Source organism: Carcharhinus amblyrhynchos, chromosome 29 (assembly GCF_965287045.1).
Source record: "Carcharhinus amblyrhynchos chromosome 29, sCarAmb.v2.hapA, whole genome shotgun sequence".
In the NCBI taxonomy this organism is placed as follows: Eukaryota; Metazoa; Chordata; class Chondrichthyes; order Carcharhiniformes; family Carcharhinidae; genus Carcharhinus; species Carcharhinus amblyrhynchos.
In genome coordinates, this window is record NC_137352.1 from 29458868 (window position 1) to 29486416 (window position 27549).

At 45.5% G+C, this 27549-nt stretch overlaps 1 protein-coding gene across 1 annotated transcript in view; it reads left to right on the forward strand.

Annotated features, from left to right (window-relative positions):
* The window catches only part of LOC145359798 (roundabout homolog 2-like), a 286183-nt gene that overhangs the window by 44443 nt on the left and 214191 nt on the right, over positions 1 to 27549 (forward strand). The window contains exon 2 of the mRNA XM_080214574.1: positions 11050 to 11376. Within this exon, the coding sequence (XP_080070700.1) occupies positions 11050 to 11376 (327 nt within the window). The remainder of the gene's footprint in view (positions 1 to 11049; positions 11377 to 27549) is intronic.

The window sequence follows — 27549 nt, forward strand, 5'->3', positions numbered from 1 at the left end:
TTCTGCAGGTTGTTCCTCATGCTCTTCAGCGTGTAGGTGCTAGGCAGCACATTTTAAAGCTCTTTTCAGAACAAAAGATATTTAATTCAGTGAAAGAGCTGACTAGTGTACCCCAGTGAATTGGTTCAGTGTTTCAGTATCTTTTAGTGTTCATTGTCTGTGATTCAAAGCCTGTGTGGCTCACAGGAGGAGGGCTACACACCCGCATTCAAATAATTATTTTTGCTGCAAAACCCATTTCCAGCTCTAATTGCGCCCGGTTACCACTCTTCACAATATCAGAGAATGTTTGTAATGGTAAAAGGGTTAAAAGGGTAACTCATTATTATTCGCGGAAGAATTTATGTTTAAAATTATGCAAATTAATCTTTGTGGAAGTCACATCTAACTGCTGTATTTTCAAGCACATTTTGGACACATTTTTCTGACTGAATCCAGAGAATCCCTACAGTGCCATTTGGCCCATCAAGTCTGCATCTGTTGTCCCCTATCTCCGTGATCCCATGCATATCTTTGAACACTGAGGGACAATTTAGAATGGCCAGTCCACCTAATCTCCACATTGTTGAACACTGAGAGGTTATTGAACATGGCCAATCCACCTAACCTTCACATCTTTCGACTCTGGGAGGAAACCCACGCAGACTCGAGGAGAACGTGCAAACGCCACACAGACAATCACCCGAGGCCAGAATTGAACCTGGGTCCCTGGCGCTGTGAGGCAGCAGTGCCAACTGTGCCACCGTGCTGCCCAAAGTGGACCAAAAGTGGTAGATTTACCTCGATTCAGCCATCATGAGGAGAGATGGTGACATGATGGCGTTATCATTGGACTAATAATCCAGAGGCATCAACTTATCTGGGGACAAGTCTTCAAATCTCACTGCAGCAGACTGATGAAATTTAAATTTAGTTAATTAATAAATCTGGAATTGAAAGCTAGTCTTGGTAATGGTGACCATGAAACTATCACTGACTGTCGTATCTGATTATCTTTCAGGGACATAAATAGTCTCACAACACCAGGTTACAAACTTTCAGAGTGCTGTCCCTTCATCAGATGCCATGAAAGCTTGTGCTGCCAAATAAACCTGTTGGACTTTAACCTGGCATTGTGAGACTACTTACTGTGCCCGTCCAACACCGGCATCTCCACATCATTCTTCAGGGATGAAAATCTGCTGTTTAATTGGTCTGAACATCAGACTCATAGCGAGGTGGTTGATTCTTAACCGCCCCTTGAAATGGCCTAGCAAGACACTTAGTAGAACAATACAGCCCACACAGTGGGTGTACCTACTCCACATGGACTGCAACAACTCAAGAAGGCAACTCACTGCCATCTTCTCAAGGGCATTTAGTGAGTGACAATAAATGTTGGCCTAGCCAGTGGTGCCCAGATCCCATTAAAGAAGGCACAGTTGCACAGTTGTTAACACTGCTGCCCCCCTGCGCCTAGGGACCTGGGTTCCTTGGGTGACTGTGTGGAGTTTGCACATTCTCCCTGTGTCTGTGTGAGTTGCCTCTGATGTGCAGGTTAGGTGGATTAGCCATGGTGAATGTGTGGACTTCGGGGGATGGGATGGGGGACTGGGCCTGGATAAGATGCTCTTTCGGAGAGTTGGTGCAGACTTGATGGGCCGAATGGCCTTCTGCACTGTTGGGATTCTATGGTTCTGATTACTCAGTCAGCAGGTAGCCGAGACAATGTGATCTTCAAGAAACCATGGCCTAAATCTTCCAGTCCCGCCCGCCTTGGGAATTATTATGGGTGGAATGGATAATTTTACTAACCTCAAGTGGGAATTGCCAGGTCCTGGGTTGGGCAGAACTGGAACCCCCCCCCCAACCCCCATCCCCATCCCTCACCCTGTGTCTTTTCAAAGTCAGCTACTTCTACTCTTCCTGAACTTCACGTGTGCGAGAATTTTGGGTTCATTCTTCCGTGACTTTGCTTATCCTAGAGCTGGAAAAGGTTGGAGTGAATACGTCCACTTCTCAACACAAACAATCTTTCCTCAGAATCACAAATATCAAAGTGAAAACATTTGAGGTAAATAAATACCTGGGCTTCAGGGAAGAGCATTGTTTCCTGATCACACATGCTAAGAATGTGGCTGTTGTGTCTATCCCAAGTTTTCCATCCAATTATTTCAAATCACGGGGTGTGTGATCCAATGTATGAAGTTCTGATGTGGTACCACTAAGCTGATAATGAGGGTGGTTGTCTAACAGATCGAGTCTTATTACCAAATGTCTGACAATGAGGGTGAGGCGTGCGACAGTGGAAGTGTTATAACCAAGCGTCTGAAATTCAGGGCAGGGTGTAACAGAGGGGGAGTGTTAGAACTGGTAATGACATTGTTTGAGCGCAACATTGAATCATAACCACAGGCCTGTTAGTGAGGCTGGCTTGCGAATATAACTGGAAGCATCACCATGCATAGCCCATAAATATAATGTTGGGTGCCGAACCATCCAGAATCCTGGACCACACAACCCAATCCCACCAGTGCTGATTTTCCAGTGGTTGTTATTCAGACAGATGTTTAGTGGTGTAATCTGTTGTGCTCCTATCATTTTCCATGGTTAATGCCCAATGGGCTGATGTACACCTCACCAATATTCCCATTAATCTTACGAGACAAACACAGCCTTTGTAGTGGTTAGGCCTCAGGCACTAAGCTGAGACACCTTGCAGTGGTGATGGTAAACAAGTCTCACCAACAACATTTAACATTTTCAATCCAAAATATACGTTCTCCACAGCAAGTTGGAACCTGCCTCTGAGGATCACCGAAGCTTGCCAGAACAAGTCACGCTTACTGCAGTTGCACAGGGTGTTGGTGAGGCCATGCCTGGAGTATTGTGTGCAGTTTTGGTGTCCTTGCTATTACGGGAGTAGAGCAAAGGTTTGCCAGGCTGTTTCCTGGGATGTCAGAGCTGTCATATCAGGAGAGACTAAGTCAGTCAGGATTGTATTCATTGGAGTTGAGAAGAGTGAGAGGGGATCTCATAGAAACTTATAAAATCCTAACAGGGTTAGGCAGGGTATATTCAGAAATGTTCCTGATGGTGGATGAATCCAGAACTAGGGGTCATAATTTGAGGATAAGGACTGAAGTGAGGAGAAATGTCTTCACCCAGAGTGTGGTGGATGTGTGGAATTCACTACCACAGGAAATAGTTAAGGCCAAAATGTTGTGTGATCTCAAGAAGAAATTAGGTGTAACTTTTGGAGTTAAAGGGATCATGGATCATGACGGGGGAAGAGGGGAATCAGAATGGTGATTTTGATGATCAGAATGAATAATGGAACAGGCTCAAAGTGCCAAATGGGCTACTCCTGCTCCTATTTCCTGTTTCCAGTTTGGCACGAGAAAGGAAGGCCAGAAATGCAGTCAAGGTCAAGGCACTCCACCAGTCGGCAAGCTCTGGCTTACTGTCAGTAAGTGCCATGTTCTAACATAGATTTCAGAAGGAAATTGGATAAATACGTGAATGAGCAAAATTCACAACGCTATATAAAGAGAGTGGGATTGATCAATTAGCACTTTCAAAGAGCTGGCACAAGCATAATGGGCCAAATGGCCTCCTTCTGCACTGTAGGGATTCTATGGATAGATCTCCCTTGGTCAGGATGCAGTGTGGCCAAGTTTGATAGACTGTGGAGAAAATGCATCTTGTTCTCGTCGCCCCAGTGTGCACAAAAACATGAGGACCACAATTGCCAACACCTGCAGGATGCATTCCTAGTGAGATGTTACAGACCTTCCTGCCCACGATATCTTCCGGTCCCGCCAAAGCCATTGGACTTTTGAACAACCTGCCGTATTTTCCAACCCCACCTCAGCCATGACAGGGCTGTAAAACCTCTCTTCAAGAAAGGAAATAGGAATGACCATGGTAATTATAAGCCAGTTAATCTTACTTCAGTGGTTGGTAAATTAATGGAAAGGGTCCTGAGAAATAGGATTTATGACCATTTGGAAAGATGCAGTTTAATCCGGGATAGTCAGCACGGTTTCATGAGAGGTAGGTCCTGCCTCTCAAATTTGATTGAATTCTTTCAGGAGGCAACTAAGTGTGTAGACGAAGGTGAAGCAGTTGACGTTGTATACATGGATTTTAGTAAGGTGATTGATAAGGTTCCCCATGGTAGGCTCATGAAGAAGGTAAGGAGGTGTGGGATAGAAGGAAATTTGGCCGATTGGATCAGTAACTGGCTGTCCCATAGAAGACAGAGGGTGGTTGTGGAAGGAAAATTTTCAGACTGGAGGCCAGTTACCAGCGGTGTATCACAGGGGTCAGTGCTGGGTCCTCTGCTATTTGTGATTTTTATCAATGACTTGGAAGAGGGGCTGAAGGGTGGATTAGTAAATTTGCTGATGATACCAAGATTATTGGAGTAGTGGGTGAAGTGGAGGGCTCTTGCAGACTGCAAAGAGACATTGTTAAGATGCAGAGCTGGGCAGAAAAGTGGCAGATGGAGTTTAAACCTGATAAGTGTGAAGTGATTCATTTTGGTAGGACAAACTTGAATGCGGATTACAGGATCAACAGCAGGGTTCTGAGAAATGTGGATGAATAGAGAGATCTTAGAGTTCATATCCACAGATCTCTGAAGGTTGTCACTCAAGTGGATAGAGCCATGAAGAATGCTTATAGTGTGTTAGCGTTTATTAACAGGGGGTTTGAGTTTCAGCCATGGGGTTATGCTGCAACGATATCGGACGTTGTTGAGACTACATTTGGAATATTGTGTTCAGTTTTGGTCACCTCACTATAAAAAGGATGTAGAAACATTAGAGAGAGTGCAGAGGAGATTTACCAGCATGCTGCCTGGTTTGGAGGGTAGGTCTTATGAGGAAAGGTTGAGGGAGCTGGGGCTTTTCTTTTTAGAGCGGACGAGGATGAGAAGTGACTTAATAGAAGTTTAGAAGATGATGAAGGGAATAGATAGAGTGGACGTGCAGAGACTATTTCCTCAGGTGAATGTACTAGGGGGCACAACAATAAGGTTCATGGTGGGAGACATAGGAGGGATGTCCAAGGTAGATTCTTTACTCAGAGAGTGGTTGGGGTGTGGAATGGACTGCCTGCTGTGATAGTGGAGCCGGACACTTTAGGAACTTTCAAGCGGTTATTGAATAGGCACATGGAGCACTCCAGAATGATAGAGAGTGGAATAGCTTGATCTTGGGTTTGGACATAGCTCAGCACAAGATTGAGGGCCGAAGGGCCTGTACTGTGCTGTACTATTCTATGTTTCAATGTAACTCAGGCCCTGGAGGTTTAATCACATGATCTCCTGCCTCTAATTGCCCCCAAGCACTGGTTACTGGTCTCATTCATTCACGTTGTGAACTCCTACACCAAATGGAAAGCAAACAGGCTCTTAATCACCCAACTGGAATGTGTCTGACTGTCAGCAAACCTTTTTATTGCAGCTCCCAATATTTTTCCAACGAATAAGCAAAAGGAAATATTAACAAAGTCACAGATGAATTTTTTCTGATATTGCTGATTGTTGAAATTTCTTCTCCACAGTTACTCGTAGCTATGTCCAAGAGATTAATCTTTAATACTTGGAGATTCCACCTCAATTCTAGAGCGCTGGTAATCTTAATGCTGAGTGGGTTTGAAAAAGTGCCCTCGTTGTGACAGGGGTCGAGTTATAATGAGTATAGGGTCCATTAGATGGATAGTGTTATAACAAGAGTGCAATATGCAGTCCTACTCTTCACTTTTGCAGTAATTGACTTTATGCGCTATTTGAAAAGGGCACATTGTGAGTGAATATGCTGCGTTTCGATATGATTAAATGGATAATATTAGCATAAAGATGTATTTGCGTGGAGGAGTCAGGCTTGGGGAGATAAGGAGAACGTTTCTGCAAACAGAATGCCTAGTTTCCTATTGTTGTACCTGTAAAACCCTTCGGGGTGGGGGGAGATAAGTGCAGCTGATTGTGAGGTGATTAATTTGTCTGTCACAGGAATGGGATTCACATTAAATGGAATATACATTGAAAGTGCAGCGAGACTGAGATAAACACACAGCCGCCAGTCCCAGTTATACCGGGGAAAATGAGGCCATTTTCCACGGCTGTGAATGCAGTTTGGCCTCTCTGGCTTGCTCGAAGGTGGATTAGAGGGGCACCGTCTCTTATTGAGGTGCTCAGTAAACGAGTTTTGTTCGGGGTAATGGCTAAGCTGCCGTTTGACTCCGTCAACTGTCACTATGCTCACGCTTAGCCAACCCTTCCTAATTCTCCTTTATGTAAACTTTCTGTGATCCCCTTCCAAAAATGTTGGGAGTTGGTTACAGCGATGAAAGCAAGTAGCTCTGCAGCTCCTGTGCTAGTAAATGTACTGCTGATGTGAGTGGACAAAGCTGATCAGGGAAGCTCAGTCTGATGAGGGGCTGTGTGAAGTTTTACCCTCAGCAGCTGATCGCCCACCTTCTTCCATCAACATTAGCTCAGCCTAAACCCCGTTGCCCTTATGTGATTGCTTCTCGGCCTTTTGGCTAAGTGTAGTATTGACATGCTGTGCTTGGTTAAGTCATTAGGTTACATTTCAGCTTCATTTGAAGCAATTTTTAAAAACAGCATCTCGGCCTTTTGGCTAAGATGCAAATGAGATCAAGCCTTGGAGGTGGAGATATACCTACTCCAATCAGCTTGGATCATGTAGATCAAGCCCAAGACAGGAAGTGAGAGCCCTGTCTTGTCAGCTTGGTAAAAAGTCTGACAACACCAGGTTTTAGTCCAACCTATTTATTTGATAATATACTCACAAGCTTTCGGGGTTAGCCCCTTTGTCAGGTGAATGGAGAGTTCTGGCCTCAGACAGAGCATATAAAGCACAGACAGTTTAGAGATTACTGATTAGAATGCGAATCCTTACACCTAACCTGCTGTTCAAGACCTGAAGTGGCTGATAATGTGAGTGGAAGGAGCACTGATCACAGTTTAAAGAGATGTGTATTGTCTCCAGACAGTACAGTAAGTGAGGTTTTGCAAACCCAGGCAAGTCACGGGGGTTACAGGTAGTGCGACATGAACCCAAGATCCCTGTTGAGACCGTCCTCATGTGTGCGGAACTTGGCTATCAGTCTCTGTTCAGCGACTCTGCGCTGTCGTGTGTCGTGAAGGCCGCCTTGGAGAATGCTTACCCGAAGGTCAGAGGCTGAATGCCCGTGACCACTGAAGTGTTCGCCAACAGGAAGGGAACAGTCTTGCCTGGTGACTGTCGAGTGATGTTCATTCATCCGTTGTCGTAGCGTCTGCATGGTCTCCCCAATGTACCATGTTTCGGGACATCCTTTCTTGCAACGTATCAGGTAGACAATGTTGGCCGAGTTGCAAGAGTATTTACCATGTACCTGGTGGATGGTATTCTCATGTGTGATGATGGTGTCCATGTCGATGATCCGGCATGTCTTGCAGAGGTTGCTGTGGCAGGGTTGTGTGGTATTGTGGTCACTGTTCTCCTGAAGGCTGGGTAGTTTGCTGCGAACAATGGTCTGTTTGAGGTTGTGTGGTTGTCTGAAAGCAAGAAGTGGGGGTGTGGGGATAGCCCTGGCGAGATGTTCGTCTTCATCAATGATATGTTGAAGACTCCGGAGAAGATTTCGTAGCTTCTCCGCTCCGGGGAAGTACTGGACGATGAAGGGTACTCTGTCCACTGTGTCCTGTGTTTGCCTTCTGAGGAGATCGGTGCGGTTTTTCGCTGTGGCGCATTGGAACTGCCGATCTATGAGTCGAGCACCATATCCTGTTCTTATGAGGGCATCTTTCAGGGTCTGGAGGTGTCTGTCACGATCCTCCTCATCTGAGCAAATCCTGTGTATACGGAGGGCTTGTCCATAGGGAATGGCTTCTTTAACAGGTTTAGGGTGGAAACTGGAGAAGTGGAGCATTGTGAGATTGTCTGTGGGCTTGCGGTACAGTGAGGTGCTGAGGTGACCGTCCTTAATGGAGATGCGTGTGTCCAAGAATGCAACTGATTCTGGGGAATAGTCCATGGTGAGTCTGATGGTGGGGTGGAATTTGTTGATATCATCATATAGTTGTTTCAGTGATTGTTCACCATGAGGCCAAAGGAAGAAAATGTCATCGATGTATCTAGTGTACAGCATCGGTTGAAGATTCTGTGCAGTGAAGAAGTCTTGTTCGAACCTGTGCATGAAGATGTTGGCATATTGAGGTGCAAATTTGGTCCCCATGGCTGTTCCATGTGTCTGGATGAAAAACTGGTTGTTGAAGGTGAAGACATTGTGGTCCAGGATAAAGCGGATGAGTTGTAAAATTGCATCTGGAAACTGGCAGTTGTCAGCATTGAGTACTGAGGCAGTCGCAGCAATGCCATCGTTGTGGGGGATGTTGGTGTAGAGCGCTGAGACATCCATTGTGACGAGGAGTGTCCCTGGTTCAACTGCTCCGTGTGTGCTGAGTTTCAGTAGGAAGTCCGTAGTGTCGCGACAAAAGCTGGGGGTTCTTTGTAGAATGGGTTTCAGGATTCGCATTCTAATCAGTAATCTCTAAACTGTCTGTGCTTTATATGCTCTGTCTGAGGCCAGAACTCTCCATTCACCTGACGAAGGGGCTAACCCCGAAAGCTTTGTGAGTATATTATGAAATAAATAGGTTGGACTAAAACCTGGTGTTGTCAGACTTTTTACTGTGTTTATGCCAGTCCAACGCCGGCATACCCACAACTTGTCAGCTTGGATCAGGAATGTCTCAACTTGTTGAGACCCTGAATTGGACTTGATCTGGTTGGATTGGAATAAAAAAAACTCTGTTGGCTTTCTCATGCCTGTTCTGTTTGAGGTCAGCTTTCTGAGTCGCTACCGCCCCCCCCCCCCCCCCCCCCCCCACCCCCTGCGCCTGGATTTGGGCAATGCTGCATTTCTAGGCTATACCTGGGTGCTTAAAAGGAGGTGTTGGTTGGGTCACTGATTGAATAGCAGCGATTCCTGCAGTGCTGGTGTTCCTGCAATAATATGATTAGACAAAGAACTCTAGCACTACCATATGATATGGGTGGCACGGTGGCACAGTGGTTAGCACTGCTGCCTCACAGCACCAGAAACCTGGGTTTGATTGCCTTGGTCTTTGCGGAGTCTGCATGTTCTCCCTATCTCCGCATGGGTTTCCTCTGGGTGTTCCAGTTTCCTCCCACAGTCCGAAAGACGTGCTGGTTAGGTGCATTGGTCATGCTAAATTCTCCCTTGGTGTACCTGAACAGGCACTGGAGTGTGGCAACTAGCGGATTTTCACAGGAGATTGTATTACATCCTGTTCACCCCTTTGCTCATTTCTCCTTGACTGAGTCACTGAATATTCCCATTTTAAATGTCTTACCCTCATGCCTCTCCAATGTTTCACCCTTCACCACCATTGTAACCTCTGCCAGCCCCACAACCCTGTGTTCCAGTTCTAAACCCTGTGCACCCCAATGGTGACAATTCCTTTTGTTGCCTAAACCCCAGACTCTGAAATTCTCCATCTCTTCATCTCCCTGCTCCTTTAAAGCACTCCCTAAAACCTTACTCTTTGACTATCCACATTCAGCTGACATAATGGGCGGAGTTATCCTGTCCCACCTGCCACGGGATTTGTAGTGGGTGGGGCACTGACTCTGTGAAGGTCCATTGACCTTGGGCGGGATTTACCGGTTTTGGGGCGAGCATGACCGGAAAATGCCACCCAAGGACGTAGCTCTGTTTGGAGCAGAGAATAAATCAGAGATGTTTAAGAGAGATGCCGCCTGTGCAGTATGTATATATAAATATATGGGTTTGGAGTGCAGACTGCCCCTTTAAGAGTTCTGGTCAGGTGACTCCTGGGCAATTAGCTCCGCCCAGTGTGGGAGGCTATTGGACACTCAGACCTAACTGTGAGAGAGTGTACACCATGAATAAAGAGCTCCTAGTATTGAAGTATATGAGGCTATCTTGAGATTCCTTATGGCTCTTAGTCCATAAAGGCATGTAAAATACTATCATAGAATGACATCTGTGCTGCAGTGGGAAATAATTGTCCATTGCTGCTACTCTTTATTGCTGTTATTGCAAAATTGTAAAGTTACAGTGAGAATGTTCTTCTTGTACACTGAGGCCTAATGCCTATTCTGTTTGAGGTCAGCTTTCTGAGTCTAAATGCCTCCCAGGCCAGAATATGGGTAATGTTGCGTTTCTAGGCTATACCTTAGGAGGTGTTGGTGGGGCCTCTGCTTGAATGGCTGCAATTCCTGTAGTGATGGTGTTCCTGTAATAATGCAAAGAATTTCAGCACTCCCATGATATGGGCGGCATGGTGGCATAGTGGTTAGCATTGCTGCCTCACAGCACCAGGAGCCTGTGTTCAATCTCCTTGGGTGTCTGTGTGGAGTTTCCACGTTCTCTCCACGTCTGCATGGATTTCCTCCAGGTGCTCCGGTTTCCTTCTGCAGTCTGAAAGACGTGCAGGTTAAGTGTATTGACCATGCTAAAATCTCCCTCAGTTTATTTATTAGTCATAAGTAAGGCTGATATTAACACTGCAATAAACATAGAACATAGAAAACTACGGCACAAACAGGCCCTTCGGCCCACAAGTTGTGCTGGTCATATCCCTACCTACCAGGCCTATCTAAAAACCTCAATCCCATTAAATCCCATGCACTCATCCAGAAGTTTCTTAAAAGACCCCAACGAGTTCCCCTCCACCACCACCGACAGCAGCCGATTCCACTCACCCACCACCCTCTGAGTGAAAAATTCATCCCTGACATCTCCTCTGTACCTACTCTCCAGCACAGTCTGCTGCCTGTTCAGGTCAATGCACCTAACCAGGCATGTGGCGACTGGGGGATTTTCACAGTAACTCCATTGCAATGTTAATGTAAGCCTATTCGTGACACTAATAAACAAACTTAAACTTTAGTTATGCACTGCTCCAAGACAGAGTTCAAAATCTAAGACAATGAGGTGGTTTACCAGATTGGGTAAAGATAATGGCAAATCTAACTTATTTCCTAACTATGTTTTATTTTTCAGGTTCTAGGCTGCGTCTGGAAGACTCTGCGCCCCGAGTCATCGAGCATCCCTCAGACCTGATTGTGTCGAAAGGGGAGCCGGCTACACTCAACTGCAAAGCAGAGGGACGGCCTCATCCTATCATTGAGTGGTACAAGGACGGTGAGCGAGTGGAGACGCACCAGGATGACCCTCGCTCCCATCGCATGCTGCTTCCCAGCGGATCACTCTTCTTCCTGCGCATAGTGCACGGGCGGAGGAGCAAGCCGGATGAAGGCGTCTACGTGTGCCTGGCCAGGAATTACCTCGGGGAAGCGGTCAGTCGAAACGCATCGCTGGAAGTGGCAAGTAAGTGTCCGGGTGAAAAGGGCCCCTCCCTCCCTCACTTTCCTTGTGATGCACTGTCCCAAACACCTATCTTTATGATCCAGTAGGCTCGGGCTAAACATGTGCCTTCAAGAAGTGTCATTCAGGAATTGGACAGCGTTGCCTTAAACATGGAGAGACTAGAGAAGCTCAGACTGTTCACCTTAGCGCAGAGAAAATTGAGCAGAGATTTAAGAGCGGTGTCTAAAGTTATGGCTAGATTTGACGGCTCAGGCAGGGAGAAATTGGCCAAGAGAGCCAATTGCCAAGGACACAGATTTAAGACATTGACAAAAGATCATAGAAATTAAGAACAGAAACCAGCAAATTCAACTCTTCAAGCCTGCTCTGCCATTCAATCAAATCATGGCTTGATGTCTCCCTGGACTCACATCCACCTCCTAACCTGTTTCCCACATCCTCTTATCCCTTTTTATTAGAAATGTATCTACGTAGATATACTTAGGTTCCAGGCTAAGAACCTAAGCGTAAGAGGAGGAATGTTTTTCTGTGGTGATTTGATCTGCCTGAAGAAGACGTTCAATAGTGACTTCCAAAGCAAATTGCAAAAGTGATGGAAAAAGGAAAGATTTGTAAGTCTACTGAGAGAGAGCAGGAGAGTGGAGAGCTAATATGATAGCTTTTTCATAGAGCCAGTACAGACATGATGAGCCAAATGGTCTCATATGGTAAAAATGATTCTGTGAATTCAACTCTCTTTCTGTGCTCTAATCCCAGCGACTGTTTCGGTCCCATCGGTTTGTGTGAACTTGGATAGGATATTGGCTTCAATCTCTCCATTTATAAGAGGGACCCCATTCACTGGAGGAAGTGATGCTGAATTTCTAATTCATTAGCGATGGCAGCTATGAGTGATTATAATTGGAGCCAGCCCCTTGTCCCAAGCATCCTCAAAACCCTTTTCACGCCGAGTGTTTATCAAATGTCGTTTGGTTGAGTTAAGCCATTGATCAGTCGATCAATATTGCTCGGCTGAGCATTGCAGCTCCCAGCTAGCAGAGACCAAAGGTCAACGCTCACAGAACATTAACACCCGAATTGCAATGTCAGTATTTGTGAGGTGTTACAGCCTTGTGGGCTGCGATTGACAAGCCCACGCCATTAGGACAACCTCAAGCCACAGTTTCCCATTTTGCTGACAGCTCATGTCAAAAACCTTCAACGCTTTGAGGACTGAAATCTGTTTGCCTCAAAATGACAAGCTGTGTCATGTTTATCTCTATTGTGAAAGCTGCTCGGAGCTAGACTTTCGAGAGTGTGAAAATGCATTGAGGGTCTGTTCAGTAATGCTGCAACCCCACACCCCTCCAGCGTTAGGAAATCAGTGCCCAAGCACCAAGGCTGGGGGCATCACTGCAGTCACCCCGAGAGACAGTAAGGAATCTTAAAGTGACAAGAGCCTCCGGTTTTCCTGTCCCTGGTAGAGATTCAAGACTGAAGCAACTCTTTGAATGGGAGCTGCTTTGGAGGAAATGCAGTCTTTCACCGAGATGCTGTTCCTTTGTTGTTGAACTTTGAGGTACAAATGCCCTTTCCCGCTACACTACCCTCATCCCAAGAGAATGCCAGTAACCAGGGCGTGGGCCAGGGCAAGGGGACAGCAGGTTGGCCCCAGCCTCCCTGTTGGTATTTAGGTATTGGTGGAGAATCATAGAATCATAGAACCCTACAGTGCAGAAAGAGGCCCTTCTGCCCATCAAGTCTGCACCAAACACAATCCCACTCAGGCCCTAGCCCTATATCCCTACAAATTATACTCACTAATCCCTCTAACCTACACATCCCTGGACACTAAGGGGCAATTTCTTAGCATGGCCAATCAACCTAAACCGCACATCTTTGGACTGTGGGAGGAAACCGGAGTACCTGGAGGAAACCCACGCTGACACGAGGAGAATGTGCAAACTCCACACAGAAGGGGTATTCAGTTGGACATCACAACAAGGAAAAGGGAGGAACACCTTGAGCAGGGAAGAGCATTGGCAACTGGCTTCACTGCTGTATTTTCCCATTGCCTTCCATCACTCGATGGACTGAATGGCCTAACTCTGCTCCTGTATCTCATTATGCAGCATGATTACGGGAACGATATATTCTGCCCTCAGCATCGTAAGAATGTCCATCATTCCCAGTTTGTATTTTATGGAATTTTTAAATCTTAAAAGGGAGCCTTCAAACTGTGCCAGCTCCAAGAAAGAGCAGATCCAAATGGATTATAAGGCAGGAAGCTCACAGCTCTGTCGTAATGTTTGTACTGCAGCCCCAGTGCAAGATTGTTAGCTAGTATCGCACTGCTCTCCATACCCAGTGCCAGGGACCCATGTTCAATTCCGACCTCAAGTCACTGTGTGGAGTCTACACATTCTCCCCGTATCTGCAGGGGCTTCTTCTGGATGCTCCGGTTTCCTCCCACAATTTGAAAGACGTTCTGGTTAGGTGCATTGACTGTGCTAAATTCTCTCTGTGTATCTGAACAGGTGCCAAAGTGTGGCAACTCGGGGATTTTCACAGTAACTTCATTGCAGTGTTAATGTAAGCCTACTTGTGACACAAATAAATAAACTTAAGTTTAAATGTAGCAGTGTAGGTTCCCACTTTCGGCCTCAGTGACTTCAGCCAGATGTTTCCATTTAGGTGGAGACCATCTCCTCTTAGATCGGAGAAGTTGTGGGTTTGGAAGCTACTGTCTAAAGAACCTTGGAGAGTTCCTGCAGTGCATCGGATTGATGGTATGCACTGCTGCCCACTGTGTGTTGGCGGTGGAGGGAGTGGGTGTTTGTGAATGGGTATCAGTCAAGCAGGGCTGCTTTGTCCTGGATGGTGTTGAGCTTGGAGAAAGGAACAGAAGGTTATACTGATGGGGGTGACACGATGGAAGGGGGTTCGTGTGGATTATAAACTCCAGCGTGGGCCAGTTGAGTTGAATGGCTGTTTCTATGTTCCCTATTTGGTGCAGTCCGGTCTATCCCGAGAGTGATTATTAATGTACAGACTGAATGTGGCATGGGAAAGGTTGGTTGCAGTGTGGAATCTGAAGCTGCTGACTGTACGTGTTCAGGCTGTGCTATAAATACAGATTCATCCCCTGTGCCTGCACCTCGTGCTTTAGAATCTTCTAAAGAGTCAGCATTTGCTATTTTTGCTCTTTATTTCACTGAACTTCATTTTTTAAATTCAATTTTGGAAGGATTTTGCATGAAAGTGACACTTTGCAACATTAATAACAAATGTGTTACGCTATTGGGGTGAAATTCTTCTTTTTGGTCCATTTTAATTTAACCAGCCTTCAGTATAAAGGAAGGAGGAGCTTTTGAAGCTTGATCGCTGTTGCAATATAAGAGTCCTGACATTTGCTTTGCACACAGCAAGATCCCACAAACTGGTAATCACCACCAGTTTAGCTGTTTTTAGTGATATTGGTTGAAGGATAAATGTTGGCCAAGTCACTAGAATTCTTCTTTGAAATCCTACCAGGGTAACGTCTGCACCCACCTGAGAAAGCCGGCAATGCTTTGGGTTATGCAAAGGTGGGTACCTCTGACAGTGCAGCACTCCATCAGCACTGCAGTAGAGTGTCAGGTTCGTATGTGTTCCAGTCATGGGAGTGGGACTGGTTCTCTGATTTGGAGGTAAGAGCGTTTACCTGGATAGTGTTGCTCATCGTGACTCCCAGTACGTGGAACATCTTTACCTACATTTGATCTGTGGTTGATCCTGCTGAAGTTGTGGCAATTTGTCTGAAGCCACAAATTGCGGCAAAACTTGCTGAGGCGATGGAGACCATGGGATCATGTGTGTGTGTGCATAAGAAAGAAGGTACACATACAAAACAAGAAACAGACTTTGCACTGAGGATGAGGAGAGAATTCATTCACAGTAATTAGACAGTTACATGGGTATCGAGGGATATGGGCCAAATGTGGGCAATTGGGATTAGCTTAGTGGTTTTAAAAAAAAGGGTAGCATGAACGTGTTGGGCCAATGGGCCTGTTTCCCTGCTGTAAATCTCTGTGACCCTATGACTGACAGGGAAAGATCAAAAAAGAGAATTACAGTCATAACTAAAAAAAAAATAATCATGGACAAGGCCTGAAGCCAAGCCAGGAATGGACAAGGCTTCATTTGGTTGAATAGTATCACAATTTCCATCCGACTCACTTGAGAAAGTCCAGTGGAAATGCCTCCGGGGTCACAGTGGGCAACCAGAGGTTAGAGGTCAGAAGTTGTTTAAACCAAGAGGTTTTCTATTTCCCTGACCCATCACCGCCTGACGGCTAAAGTGTCCTTTCTGAGGTGACACATGTCACGGCTCCTTCGGAATGGAGAGGGTCAGTGATGGATAGGAACTGACAGACATGTTACAAAAACGCTCGGGACTGATATAAATTGAACACGCATTGGAGCACAGCTCTGGACAGAAGCCATTCAAGCAAACAAAGAGTATCAAAGCTTAAGTTAAAAGGGAAATAAACGGAATCGTTCTCAGAAGTAGTTTTACCGTTTGCAAAAAAGGACAAATACAAAGGTTTCATTGTTATGGAATGGTTCTGATGGCTCGGGGGTCTGTGCATTGTCAGGTTTGGTGTTGAACCTCACAGATCAGGAATGTTGGTGTGTTGGGGTTGATCCCAGGCAGGATGAGAGTTGGGATTACCTTGGCGTCCTGGGTTACGGAGCAGAGAAGGTGGCCAGAGTTCCTGTGTGGGAGCAATATCTAGTAAAGGCTGCTTGAAAATAGGTTTTGGTGGTGGTGGTGGTGGGCGGGGCAACGATGTGGGTGTTGGTGAGAGATAGGATCAGGCTCAGGTGTAAATCTCATTGATCGCACTCCGGTACTTGCACAACTGATCAAAGCACAAGAAGAATGGGCAATTTACCACAGGGCAGTCGGCACTTACAGGAGAGGAAGGGCACCCTGGTCCTGTCACCTGACCGTGGATCCATGTGTGATTTTTTTGGGAGTGTAAAAATTTTGGACACAAAATCATGAATGGAATAAACGTGAGTTCACCTTCCAAATGACAAAGCTTTACACTGGGAGCACTGAAGTGTAAGATTTACTCTGGTGTTTATTCTTCTCACATTTGGAAAAGAGAGAATTGATTGGAATTCATTATCACAACTTGGAAATGTAACGTTTAACAGCTCTGTAGATCTGGGCCTAATTTTACGCCTGATAAGTACCTGCTATTGTGGGAGCCTTATTAAACCCCTCCTTGCGTGGCCGAGGCCTTGCATCGCCAAGGTTACTCAGCCACTTCTTATCTGTCCCTGCCCCCGAGTCCAGATTTGAATGAAGCTGTTAAGCCATTGTATCTGTTAATGGTTTTATGGAGACTCAGCCTTGGCAAACACAGGAAAATTGGTCCTTATCACCTTTTGAGATAAATTATTGTACACCTGTGACCTACGTTGGTGGCCAAGACAGCAACCCAGGACTAAGCGTTACAAGCACATCATGTTCCAGCTATCTCTGTGTGAGGAGGCTAGTACTAGCAGCTCTTTTCTATGGGAAAGAGAAGGCTGAAATGTAACTAGATTGAGGCCCTTAAAGTTCATACAAACATACATAATAGGAGCAGAAGTAGGCCATTTGGCCCCTCGAGCCTGCTTCACCATTCGACAAGATCATGGCTAATCTGTTTGTCCTGCAAGTTCTACATTTCCTTTCTACCCCCCGTAACCTTCAATCCCCTTGCTTCACAAGAATACCTCCTTCAAAAGGTTCATTGATTCCACTTTCACCGCCTTATGAGGCAGAGTTCCAAAATCGCACAGCCCACTAAGAAAAAGCTTCTCCCCATCTCTGTCCTAAAACGGAGACCCCCTAATTTAAAAATACTGCACTCTAGTTCTGGACTCACCCAAAGAGGAAGCATCCTTTCTGTGTTGACCTTGTGAAGACCTTTTAACAAAGGGTCATCTGGATTCGAAACGTCAGCTCTTTTCTCTCCTTACAGATGCTGCCAGACCGGCTGAGATTTTCCAGCATTTTCTCTTTTGGTTTCAGATCTCAGCATCCGCTTTTTATCCAGGATCTTAAATACTTCAATCAAGTCATCCTTCATGCCTCCAAACTCCAGTGGAAATGAGCCCAGTCTGTCAAAACTCGCCTCATGAGACAACCCATTCATTCCAGTAATTAATCTAGTAAACCTCCTCTGAATTTATACCCAGAAATAAGGAGACAAAAACTGCTCACAGTATTCGAGATGCGGTCTGACCAGTGTCCTGTAATACTAAAGCAAAACACCCGTACTTCAGTTTGTAATTCCTCTCATAATAAATGATAGCATTTTATAAGCCTTCTTAATTACTTGGCATGCCTGCATACTAATCTTTTGTGACTCATGCTTGCCCTTAACATCAAGGCAGCTTTTGACTGAGTGTGGCATTAAGGAGTTCGAGCAAAACTGGAGTCAATGGGAATCAGAGGGAAACCCTCCACTGGTTGGATTCATACTTGGCACAAAGGAAGATGATTGTGGCAGTTGGAGGTCAAACATCTCAGCTCCAGGACATCACTGCAGGGCAGTGTCCGAGGCCCAACCATTTTCAGCTGTTTCACCAATGAACTTGCTTCCATCATAAGGTCAAAAGAGGGATGTTCACTGGGAATATTCGCTGATAAGTGCACAATGTTCAGCACCATTCACAACTCCTCAGATGTTGAAGCAGTCCTTGTCCAAATGCAGCAAGATATGGACAATATCCAGACTTGAGCTGACAAGTGGCAAGTAATATTTGCATGACAAAAGTGCCAGGCAATGACCATCTCCAACAAGAGAGGCTCTAACCATCCTCCCTTGACATTCAATGGTATTACCATCATTGAATCTCACACTATCAATGTCCTGAGGGATTCCACTGACCAGAAACTGAACTGGACTCGCCATATAATTACTGCAGCTACAAGAGCAGGACAGAGACTAGGAATCCTGCAGCGAGTAACTCACCTTCTGACTTCTCAAAGCTTGTCAACCATTTACAAGGCACAAATCAGCAAGTCAGGAGTATAATGGAATGCTCTCCCCTTGCCTAGATGAATGCAGCTCCAACAACACTGAAGAAGTTCTGCACCATTCAGGACAAAGCAGCATGATTGATTTGTACCTGTTCCACAAATATCCAATCCCTCCATCACTGACAAACAATGGCAGCCGTGTGTACCATCTACAAGATACAGTGCAGGAACTCACCAGGGTTCCTGAGGGAGCACCTTCCAAACTCGCAACTGTTACCATTCAGAAGGACAAAAGCAACAGATGCCTGGAAACACCACCACTTGGAGGTTCTCCTCTAAGTCACTCAGTATCCTGACTTGGAAATATATCTCCGTTCCTTCATTGTTACTGCGTCAAAACCTTGGAACTCCCTCACTAATGAACCTGAACCTTAGAGACTGCAGCGGTTCAAGAAGCTCACCACCACCTTCTCGAGGGCAACTAGAGATGGGCACTAAATGCTGGTCTAGCCAACAATGGCCATGTTCCATAAATAAATTTAAGAAAATTAAATGGACTAGAATACCTAGATCCCTCTGCACTAAGGAATTCTGTAGCCATTCTTCTTTTAAGTAATATTTGTCTTTTTTATTCTTCCTGATAAAGTGAACAGCTTCACATTCTCCCACATTATACTCCATCTGCCAGATTTTCCCCCCACTCACTCAACCTTTTAATATCAATTAGCAATTTTCTTATGTCTGCTTCACAACATACTTTCCTACCTGTCTTTTTATTATCTACCATGCCTTCATTCCCTCATCTAAGTAATTGATGTAATTGTAGCAAGTTGAACTCCCAGCACATTCCTGCGGGACTCCACTTGTCACATCCTGCCAGTCAAAAAAAGACCCATTTATGCCTACTCTTTGGCAGTGAACCAATCCTCTAACCAGGCTAGTATCTCACCCCCTACCCCCTGGGCTTTTATTTGCCGCAATGACCTGTGATGTGGCACCTTATCAAAGGTGATGTGGCAGTGGTAAATATAAGGAACTGAAGTCAATCATTAATGCATTAACAATGTGGAAGAAATCTCTTCATTCAAAGAGTGGTGAGTATATGGAAGTTGCAATCACTTAGAGATACACTTAGAGGGAAATAGGATAACATGAGGCAGAATAGAAGAACATGTTTACAGAGTTAGATGAAGGAAATGGAAGAATCTTATGTGATACATAAAACATCAGCATAGATCATTGGGCCAAATGGTTCTATGTTGTAAATTCTTTGCAGTTCCATATAAAAATAGGAAGTACATTCAGAGTGGCAGACATGATATCCTGGTGCAGATTGCACTATAGGGAGTGAGAATCTGGTGCAAATTTTTAGTGGAGGGAAACATTTTTTGTATTCATTTGTGGGCCATCAGTGTCACTGGCTAGGCCAGCATTTATTGTCTATTCTCAGTTGCCCGTGAGAAGGTGGTGAACTGCCTTCTTGAAACACTGCAGTCCACGTGCTGTGGGTTGACCCACAATGCCATTAGAGAGGGAATTCCTGGATTTTGACCCAGTGACTGCAAAGGAACGGAAATATATTTCCATGTCAGGATGGTGAGTGGCTTGGAGAGGAATTTGCAGGTAGTGGTGTTCCCGAGTATCTGTTGCCCTGGTGGTTGATGTGGATGATACCCTAAGCATGCCAAATGATTTACCTTCTTCCTTCGGGGGAAAAAAAAATACATAACTCTAAGGACACATCAACCAACTGAAGAACAGCTTCTTCCCTGCTGCCATCAGACTTTTGAATGGACCTACATTGCACCAAGGTGATCTATATATACCCTAGCTATGACTGTAACACTACATTCTGCACTCTTTCCTTTCCTTCTCTATGAATGATATGCTCTATCTGTATAGCGCTCAAGAAACAACACTTTTCACTGTATGTTAATAAATGTGACACTAACAATCCAAATCAAATCAAAAAATAATCTAGAAGGACAAGGGCAGCACATGCTTGGGAACAGCTTCAATTCTAAATTTCCCTCTAATTACTCACCATTCTAGCTTCAACACCCAATGCTTCAAGTTAAAATGCAGAACTCTCTACTTAATGCCATTTTGGGAGTTCCTTTGCCACACAAACCGCAGCAGTTCCGGAAGACAGTTCATCCCCACTTTCTCAAGGGTAACCTGACACTGGCAATACATGCCAGTCTCGTGAGCGACGCCCACATTCCATGGATTAATTTTAGAACAAGGAGAGGAGATTACTGCAGGTTGGCTGATTGGAAATGCGAATCAATAAAGGGGATAGGAGTCAAAGCACACTCCAGGCAGAATTTGTTGTATGCAGCATTCATACTGAGTTGCAGCTGAAGACTGAGAAATGTTGCACTGTGGATAGCACACAATCAGTGTCAGTGATGAGTAATTACTCTGCACAGTCAGTAACCATTGACTGGCAAGTGCTTTGTGAGCATTGGGAAAGAAACTGTATCCTTTAGTATTGATTCCCTTAAATAGTCTAAAACTGCGTGAGTGGTTTCTGTTTAGTTAAACCACACAGGAACATTTCTAGTAATTGATAGCTTGTCAGCATTTTATTCAGATCTGAGAGATCTTTAAATTCAGCATTTTTAAGTGTGTGTGTGTGTTTGTGTGGAACTGTTGCTTTAAGCTATGGCTCTGAAGCTACTGCATGCGTTGCAATGCATTACATTCTGTCATTAACTCTCACAATACTCCATCTCTCACACCACCAGCTCCCAATCTCAGCCACTTCTATTGGCACCTAACGAGGGGAGGTTTGACACCATCTCAAAAGGTAGCAAGGGGCGGCACGGTGGCACCGTGGTTAGCACTGCTGCCTCACAGCTCCAGGGACCTGGGTTCGATTCCCGGCTTGGGTCACCGTCTGTGTGGAGTTTGCACGTTCTCCTCGTGTCTGCGTGGGTTTCCTCCAGGTGCTCCGGTTTCCTCCCACAGTCCAAGACATGCTGGTTAGGTTGATTGGCCATGCTAAAATTGCCCCTTGGAGTCCTGAGATGCATAGGTTAGAGGGATTAGTGGGTAAAATATGTAGGGGTATAGGGGTACGGCTTGGGTGAGATTGTGTTCAGTACAGACTCGATGAGCTGAATGGCCTCTTTCTGTACTGTAGGGTTTCTAAGGCAGAGAGCAAGCCAAGACAGGGTTAGTGCCTGTAATTGGGAGAGACCAGGTAAAATAGTAGCATGTGGCTCAGTGGGCAGCAGTATTGTCCCTGGGTCAGAGAGCGGTGGGTAAATGTCTCACCCCGGTATCTTGAGCATGAAACTCATGTTGACACTTGTACTGGAGAAATGTCAAACTTTTAGAAGTGTTGTCTTTCCAATGAATGTTGAGTTGGGAGAGTTAGCTCAAATGGTAGAGTGCTTATTTTGCGTGTGAGAGGCGTTGATGCTCACGCTCTCACTTTGATTTTTGTTATCATGGGGAGGCAGTGGTGTAGTGGCCTTGTCATTGGACTAGTAATCTAGAGACCCAAGCTAATGTTCTGGGGACCTGGGTTCGAATCCCATGATGGTAATTTCAGGGCAATATGGTGACACAATGGTTAGCACTGCTGCCTCACAGCACCAGGTTCCTGGGTTCAATTCTGACCTTGGGTGACTGTGTGGAGTCTGCACGTTCTCCACGTGTCTGTGTGGGTTTCCTCCAGATGCTCCAGTTTCCTCCCACAGTACAAAGATACGTGGGTTAGGTTGATTGGCCATGCTAAATTGCCCCTTAGTATAAGGGGGATTAGCAGCGTAAGTATGTGAGGTTATGGGAATAGGGTGTAGGTGGGATTATTGTCAGTGCAGGCTCGATAGACTGAATGGCCGCCTCCTGCACTGTAGAGAATCTAATCTATGTTCTGGTCAAAAATTCAATGGCCAGATTTTTTGCTCAATGGGGAAGGGTTGAAATTGTGATTTGTTTTTCTTTTCCTTTGATGCTCTTTGGTGTGGCAATTATTATTGATTGGAGGAATGCTACTGAGCGAATGAACTTTTAATAAGTGTCGTTGGCTCTGCTTACACTGTGCACTCTGGAGAGCTGTCTCCTTCTGTCCACACAGTCTGATGAATAAGGAAAGCTCAAAATCTATCGATTCTGAGCTTTAAAAAAGTGCCTCCGATCCTGCCATATGGGGCCGGTGCGACTGCGAGTCTTTCTGTCTCTGCTGAAGTGATTGAGGATGAACAGGTGTGTCGGGTTTCTCTTTAATCTCTTCGTATCATTCCAGGACAAATGTTTGCTTTGACCTATTCTGCTTGACTGTAGTGACCTCCCTCGTGAATCGAGGCCACAATAAACAAGAGACATTTTACCGGGAGGGTTTTGTTCCCAGGACCAGTGTGTACACACATTCAGTATATAAAACCACTCAACAATGTGGCATAAGGAATGTGATTTATCTGTATTAATGGCAGAACTGGTTTAATTGCCCTTCAGATGAGACATTAGATCAAGGCCAGTCCCCTACTTGTTCTAGAGATTCATGGAGAGGTGGGGTGTTTAAGGCCCTTGTGACAGCAGTCAAAGAAAAGCAGGGAGCCCTCCCCATGTACTGGCCAACAATCCTTGCCACCAACGTCTGTTGTGTTCAGTGGGTTTGCTGTCTTCAAGATGGGGTTGAATTTGATATTTCAGTCTCTTTGGAAAGATCAATTGCATGGTGAGAAAAGGAGCTTGTTTTTCCAAAGAGGAATACAAAGAGATATAATGAAATAATTCATAGAACACATGGGTCATGTAATGCTGGAATATTTGGCAAACACGAGAACTAGGAACAGGAGTAGGCCCATTGAAACTAATCTGCCATTGGATAATATCATGGCTGATCTGATTGTGGCTTCAACACCACTTTCATGGCTCCCGCGTCCCTGCCCACCACACACAACATCGCACCTCCCCCCCCCGCACCCCACATACCCTCGACTCCCTTGTCCATTAAATATCTACCCATCTCAGCCTTGAACATATTCAATAACCCAGCCTCCACTGCTCTCTGGATGAGGGCTGACGAATACCAAAGATAAGGATGGACGAATATAAACTTGATAGCCCCTGGGGATCAGGATGGAGCAACTTAATGCAGATTTTTCTCAGGAGACGAAGTGGCTTGTGCAGAGCCCATGTTGGACTGGATTGTGTATGGCCAAAGAAACGGGTGTGCTTGATAAGGGGCCATGTGGCCTTTTTTATTGTGGAATTTCTGCCTATGATTAGAGATAAATGGACTTTGGTTTAGGATCCTGGGCAGTTATTTAGGCTGTAGCAGTGAAAACCTGCTTGGCCAGGTATTTTTTTCTCTTGTCTGTATAGAGGAGAGATCAAATAGGTGCCTAAACTCCAGATCAATAGAGTCCAGTTGAGTTGGTCACAAGGTTAGATACTGTATCTCAGGAATGATATCAGATATTGAACTCATGGCTCCCACACTGGGGTTAGACATGATCCACCATGGTGCAAAGCTAGGCTATTGATTTAAATTTGCAAACAAAGCAAATCTCTGCCCTTTAACTCTACCAATAGTAGTTTTGGGAGTGCTCATTCGCTCATCACAAAGGCAGGTGAATCCTTCCCTTACATGTGGCAAATTGTCAGCACGACACTGAAGCAATGAGAAACATGATAGATTTTCAACGTGTGCCCATTGTAGAAACTGCACTTCTCCACCGAGCGTAACTTCCTGGTGCTGTGGGTAATTAAAAGGCATTTAATTGGATGGGATGATGGCATACCAGAGCCCTGTTGCATATCTGCCTCTGCCAGAGTCAGGCCCTGGATGGGAAGGCCATGGGTGCCTGTCCTGAAAAGCAGGTCTGGCAGCATTTGTGGAGAGAAGCAGAGTTAATACTTCAGATCTAAGTGACCTTTCTACAGATGCTGCCAGATCTGCTGAGTTTGTCCAGCATTTTCTGTTTGTATTTCCGATTTCCAGCATCTGCAGTATTCTGATTTTACCTCTCAGCTTTCTCCCCATCAACGTCCATTGTCATCCCAGTCCCAGGTTTGTCAAGAAAGTATTGACCCAATTGTAGGTGGGCTTGTCGACCTCAGGCTAAGATGGATAAAATGGTGTACTCAGCTTGTCACCTCTGGGGAGGGGTAGGGGAAAGGGGGAGCGGCATGACTCAATCAAAAGCCTGATTGAGTCTTGACATTGGAAAGTGGGGAAAATGGGAAGGGATGGATGCTGAGAACCAGATTCCATCCTCTGAGTTGAAACCTGATGCACGTCATTCTAGCACTTACCAAAGAAGTAAAGCAAAAATCATTCACACTCTTTGGCTTCATAATAATGATCCCCGAGAATGTTAAATCATACAAGAATCACCTTGCTTTTCCATCAGAGTTGTTGGGTCATAACTGAGGGGGCTTGCTTCCTGAGAGACTTATTCCGACTGACTGAGCTGGCTATGATGACAGCTGACCTCTTTATACCAGAACTGCTGATTGGGTAGCATGTAGACGTGTCACTCTGAATATAGCCAGACCTGCATCATCAGCATTCAGTTTTGGGAGAGGACCCTGAAACAGGCATTAGACCCCAATGTGAAAAAGTTTAATACCTGCTGGAGCTGCCGGTCCTATGCATGTATAATTTAACAATATGGTGAGGAGTATGCTTCTACTGAAGAATGTGTGCATGTGCATTGTTCACCATATTGGATACTAAGAGTGTCCATTTTATTGTGTAAAATGAGTGGGGCGTCAATCAATGTCTTGACCCTTCTGGGCCCATGTGTCTTGGCAGCTCTTGACATCTAATCTACTAGCTTGCCCATAGGTGTGACAGCCATTGATCTCTCGCTGAAGCATCCCAGATCATTTAAAATAACCTAGCTAACCAATCTCTGTCCAATTTAAAACCTTCAGTTGTAATCTGCCTCCGTCTGTGTTCCTCTGAAACATCCTGTCTGCCAACTCCTCGAGGTGGGACCCGGTGTGTTGGATTGGACAGGATTAGGAGGGGTTTGCGGGGAGTTGCAGTCTGAACACATCAGCGGTTGAGAGCAGATGATGGTCTCGGTGGGACTCTCATTGCTTTTCCTCACCTGGGGAAATCAGAGTGAATTCAGGCACAGAGAGGCCAGGCATTGATTGTGAGAGATAGATGTTGAAAAGAAACATCTGCCTTCATAGGAGTTGGCAGTGAGCGACATTGCGCAAAGTAATTGCAGCATCTTGACTGACATGGAAGAACGTATCTGATATGAAAGAATGGATTCCCTATTGATTGCCATCGCTACAATTAGTAACTGTCAGGCCGGGGGAACGTTCGTGTCATTTTAGAGAAATGTACTGACGGAAATATTTGATCAAATATTTGATCGTCCTTTTTGCTTATTTGTTATTCCTTGCAACTGGTTGATAACTGACCAAGGTGGGCAGCAAAGTGTCCTCGGCTTACTGTTGGGGTGGTCAACAAACAACAGAGAGAATCTACGGTGCAGAAGGAGACCATTTCAAACAATCGAGCCTGCACCAACAATCCCACCCAGATCCTGTCCACACAACCACACATACATACCCTCCTAATCCACTCGGGCAATTTATAATGGCCAATCAACCTAACCCACACATTTCTGGACTGTGGGAGGAAACCGGAACACCCGGAAGAAACCCACCCGGACATGGGGAGAATGTGCAAACTCCACACAGACAGTGACCCGAGGCCGGAATTGAATCTGGGCCCCTGGTGCTCTGAGGCAGTAGTGCTAACCACTGTGCCACCATGCTGTTCCCCCCCGCCGACCCCAGAGGGTCAGAAAAATGCAATACAAAGCCACAAAAATGTGCCTTATTCTGCCACGTCACCTCAAGCCAACTTAAAATTGGACAGCTCACCTGGCACCTTCTCGAGGGCGTTTTGGGGGAGGTAATAAATACTGGCCTATCCAGCATTGCCCACCACCCTTGAATGAATAAAAAAATGTTTTCAGATTTTAGGCTCATTTTGTTCTTTTACTTATTCTCCCTCAAGCCAGGGTACTGTTCCAAAGCTACTGGATATTCTCTGGTACCCTGCCTTAGTGAGTGTTATAGTTATCTATGGACCCAGCCACTGTCGCCAGGCTAACCCCTCAGTCAAACCTACTGCTGAGCTCTGTTTCAAATGTGGAATCACTAGAATATCATCAAACTCCCTGGTGGATTTTTTTGTCCTGTCGTTCACTGACCCAAAGATCCTAAGGCCAACTGGAGAGAGCCAAATGGAAAACAAGCGGAGATCTGCTGATTCAATGCAGACTGAATCTCGGATCTTCCTCTGCACCACTTTGTGCAGTATGGTTACTAACTGAACCATCAGACAGCTTTTAACAAATGAGTGCAGACTAAAAACGTTTAGATGCGAAAGATCATTTTGAGCATTTCGTTCCTTGTTAAATGTTTTGGCTGAGATTCCCCCACCCCAGCCCAAACTCGTCAGTGGTGGCTTGTCACTGGCAGGATCTTCCAGTCCACCGATTTCCATGGCATTTTGCGTAGCTCACCCTTCCTGCTGCTGTGGGACCTGCCGCCAGGGAGTCGGCAGGACTGGAAGATCCCACTGGCGGGAAGGGCTGGAAAATCTTGCCCTTTGTGGTTTTTTTTTCCCCCTTTTGAATCAAATTAAAACAGGAAAAAGAGAGAAATACCGGGATTAAAAACACAAAATGCTGGAAATAAGCAGCAGGTCTGGCAGCATCTGTGGACATGATGTGGGTATGCCGGCGTTGGACTGGCGTAAACACAGTAAAAAGTCTGACAACACCAGGTTTTAGTCCAACCTATTTATTTGATAATATACTCACAAGCTTTCGAGGGACACCCTCTTCGTCAGGTGAATGGAGAGTTCTGGCCTCAGACAGAGCATATAAAGCACAAACAGTTTAGAGATTACTGATTAGAATCTTTACACCTAACCTGCTGTTCAAGACCTGAAGTGGCTGATAATGTGAGTGGAAGGAGCACTGATCACAGTTTAAAGAGATGTGTATTGTCTCCAGACAGTACAGTAAGTGAGGTTTTGCAAACCCAGGCAAGTCACGGGGGTTACAGATAGTGCGACATGAACCCAAGATCCCTGTTGAGACCGTCCTCATGTGTGCGGAACTTGGCTATCAGTCTCTGCTCAGCGACTCTGCGCTGTCGTGTGTCGTGAAGGC